The sequence below is a fragment of the Aplysia californica genome, unplaced genomic scaffold (genome assembly GCF_000002075.1).
Source record: "Aplysia californica isolate F4 #8 unplaced genomic scaffold, AplCal3.0 scaffold00484, whole genome shotgun sequence".
NCBI lineage: Eukaryota > Metazoa > Mollusca > Gastropoda > Aplysiida > Aplysiidae > Aplysia > Aplysia californica.
Window position 1 is genome coordinate 287,630 of NW_004797754.1, and position 3,509 is coordinate 291,138.

The window sequence follows — 3,509 nt, forward strand, 5'->3', positions numbered from 1 at the left end:
TCTCTCTCTCTCTCTCTCTCTCTCTCTCTCTCTCTCTCTCTCTCTCTCTCTTTCTCTCACTCTCTTTCTCTCTCACGTCTCTCTCTCTTTCTCCCTGCCTCTTTATGCACAACAGGTAACTAATGGTCACAAAGGACTGCAGTAAAAGGAAGATCACCCAATTTCAGCACAATTCCCTTTAATTAGAGTGGAGAGTCAATGATTTTAATTTTAACAGAACTTTTGGGCTTCATCAAAACAAGATACAAAAGCTTGCAACTTGGATCATATTTCAAATCATACATTTGTTTTTGAACACATCCTCCCCTTCTCTCGTTACCACAACAACATTATTGGCGACCCTACTCATAAGAGCATTTACCTTGTCCACATCGATGCCTTTCCCCCATATGTCAGCCAGATAAGCCTCAACATTTGACGGCCGGCCCACATCCAGCACCATCTCCCCTGGGCTGATATTAACCATCAACAGAATAAAGACATTTTTGTATGGGGCATTATCATTGTCGCAGTAACCATGCAGCAGTAGAGCAGCTTCCCCAGACAGCAGCTGTAGGTTCTCCACCAAAAGTGACTTGCTGCCGCTGTTGTGGAATGCTCCCAGAAATGCTTCATCTAGTTTCATCTTCTGCTCTGCCGGACTCAGATGTTTGTATGTCCCTATATCCGTTTTCCTCCCGGCTGGACTTTGACCCAGACTGGACTCAAAGCGGGAAGCAATCTCACTGGCAATGCACGAAGCCAGTTTTGAGTTTCCAGTTTCAACCCCCATTAGAATGATGCTGGGGTAGATGGGGTCAGTTTCATTCAGAACATGTTTGGCTGTGGCCTTGACAGTCTTCCATGTTCGTCTGCCTTGAGCAGGAAAGGCCTTCTCCAAACTTTCTATGTCTTTCAAAAATTTCTCAAAAGGCATTAAACCTTCGTCAAACACTTCAGTTTCACTCCTGCCAGACAAGCAGCAGATAAACAGACATAAAAACCCAAGGATAGCCATCAAGACCCAAACAGCAGTTCCACTTGAAGGAGCTTCAGACTCTGTATGACGAGCACTTGAAGATGAACTATTTATATTTTTAGGTGATTTAGAAGAGCAAGTAGATCGTTCGCCACGTGGTGAAGATCTGTCCAAAGATTTTCTGTGAAGTGGTGAGGTACTGCTCAGGTCAGAAAACTCCGGTGAACTTTGAGTGGCACTCTTAGTGTGCCTGCTGCCGGGAAAGGTCGACCTGCTGTCATCAGAGTCCGAGTCATCAGATGTCAAATTGTCCTCCTCATCACTGTCCACGACATGGTCACTGCCCCTTCTCTCTGATTCTCGCTGCTTCTGCTGCCTTCTTGTCCTCGGACTCCCACTTGCCATGACAGTTCCTGCAATCATCATTCATTACAACTTAGCATATATGACTAATCAAATTCTATCATAGTCTTCAAACACAAAAATTATAACTGAAAAATTGAGAGGTGCCACTCTTCCTGAGTTCCTTGAAAATTGTAATGACTTGTTTTGTCACCAAAAAAAATGGATTTGATTCATTCCCTAGCAATTGATTCAAATGTCAAAGTCCTTCCCCTCCCTCTTTTTCACTGGCTTGACAATTATAGACATCATATATAATTTCACTACTGAAGTCCTCACAATCCAATATGATATAGTCTAGGTTAACACTCCTATGAATTGCCCTCACCCCAATTTGAGTAATTGCAGGGCCCTATATCACCCACCGCTGGAAGTGAAAAAAAAAACAGGAGTGACCTGTTCACAATTATACAAAAGTCATGGCAAAAGTGGATTTTGTAAACTTATTTTTCCATTTACGTACTAAAAGAATATATATAATATTTCGACAAAAGGTCCAAGTCCAAGTATTATGGGTTATAATGATAATATTGATTGGTTTTTGTTACATATTCTAGAACGAAAATCTTGGGGTCTCCACTCTGTGACAATGTTCCCCACTGTTTAGTAAGCATAAAATCTGGTTTCTTTGGTGTCCTCGGAGAGTTTCAAAGAAAGTCATTATCCTCAGGATGGAGGATTGGGCCCAAAGCAATTACAGCAGAGAGAGGATAGAAAAACCAGTCACCATTGTGAGTGGTTGATGGGTGCTCTGGTGTGGTTTGCTCCTTCTTTCCTATCCAACATCTATCATCCCTATTTCTTCTCTTTTTTTGTGTGTATCTCTTCTAAGACCTCTAATTTCCAGCACTAATGTGACTTTATGATGTTATAAATGCAGTAAAAACCTTACTAAAACAAACAAACAAACCAGACACCATTACACAAAGTTAAGTGTATAGATCTAGTGAAGAAAAAGAGTTGACATGGTTAGCCCCAAGATCAGGAGCTACCACAACTACGGATGAGTTGATGTGGTTTGGAAAGTGGGAAAAAAATCAGCCCATCCGAAGTTCAACTTAATCACTGGGACCTGTAAAGAAGAACAAGAGCTGGGACCTGAGAAAAAGACGAACTAAACCGAAGACCAACTCATGTAAGTTCAACACAAGTAGAGTCGACTGTATGCACACATCTGGAAAGGAAACGACCAGATGTAAGAAATGAATCCATAACATCAGAGCACTATATTAATTATAGTAGGCCAACATTCTATAGCTCACAAAAGTTAACATGATTTTTTTAAAACCATTTTTTGGACAGTTAGAACTCTGTAAAACAACCTCCCTTCTTACTGTGAAGATGATAAAGCATGGGAAAACAAATTTTTCCACTCAATTTCTTTGGAGAGATGAGTGAAAAGACCGAGAAGACCTCTTGTCCATTTCCTTTATTTCTATATATTTTCACTAGTGGCATACTAGTTCCATGCTCCTTCCTAAACTCCCTGTTTCAAGTTATCTAGGGGGACTCTCATGGTCTACACTCTAGAGGTTAAGGTGTTCGCCTCTCATTCAACAGGTACCGGGTTCCAATCCGGAGTGGGATGGAAAATTTTCTTCTCTAAAATTTTCCCCTTTCACATCCTTTCCAAATCTCTAAAAATGTTGTCATCTGCTTTCGTCTCCACCTTCTGCAAAATTCAAAATTTCCTACCAACTGAAAAATGTTTCATGTGTCCCGTATGCTAATATGACCTTATACAGTTGCGAGCAAAAGTTGCGTACAATGGCTACCCCTTGAATTGATGAAGCAGCAATGTCATCATCTTCAACATTGAATCTCACGCTGATAAAGGTCTACTAAAAATTGACAACATAGATTCTAGAGTATATAGATTCTAGAGTATAGAAAATAATAATTTAATAATTAATGTAGTAATAGAATACAATTGGGACAAAAGACAAAGGAGTAAAAAATATAGGACCTGAAGGAATTCCAAGTGCCCTTAGAGATATCAGATGTATCTAAGAATAAATACTGTGCCACTATAAATATATATAATATATATATGTAATCTACAGAGGCTTTACACTCCTTTCCATACCTGGGAAAGTCTTCAACAGGATACTCCTGGAGAGAATCAAGCTGGCAACAGATGAGAAGCTTC

The 3,509-nt window shown here is 40.2% G+C and overlaps 1 protein-coding gene across 1 annotated transcript in view; it reads right to left on the reverse strand.

Annotated features, from left to right (window-relative positions):
- Positions 1-12: 12 nt before the first annotated feature.
- LOC101863835 (torsin-1A-interacting protein 2) overlaps positions 13-3,509 on the reverse strand; it is a 7,395-nt gene continuing 3,898 nt past the window's right edge. Inside the window, exon 2 of the mRNA XM_013086600.2 lies at positions 13-1,371. Within this exon, the coding sequence (XP_012942054.1) occupies positions 272-1,363 (1,092 nt within the window). The 5' untranslated portion in view covers positions 1,364-1,371 and the 3' untranslated portion in view covers positions 13-271. The remainder of the gene's footprint in view (positions 1,372-3,509) is intronic.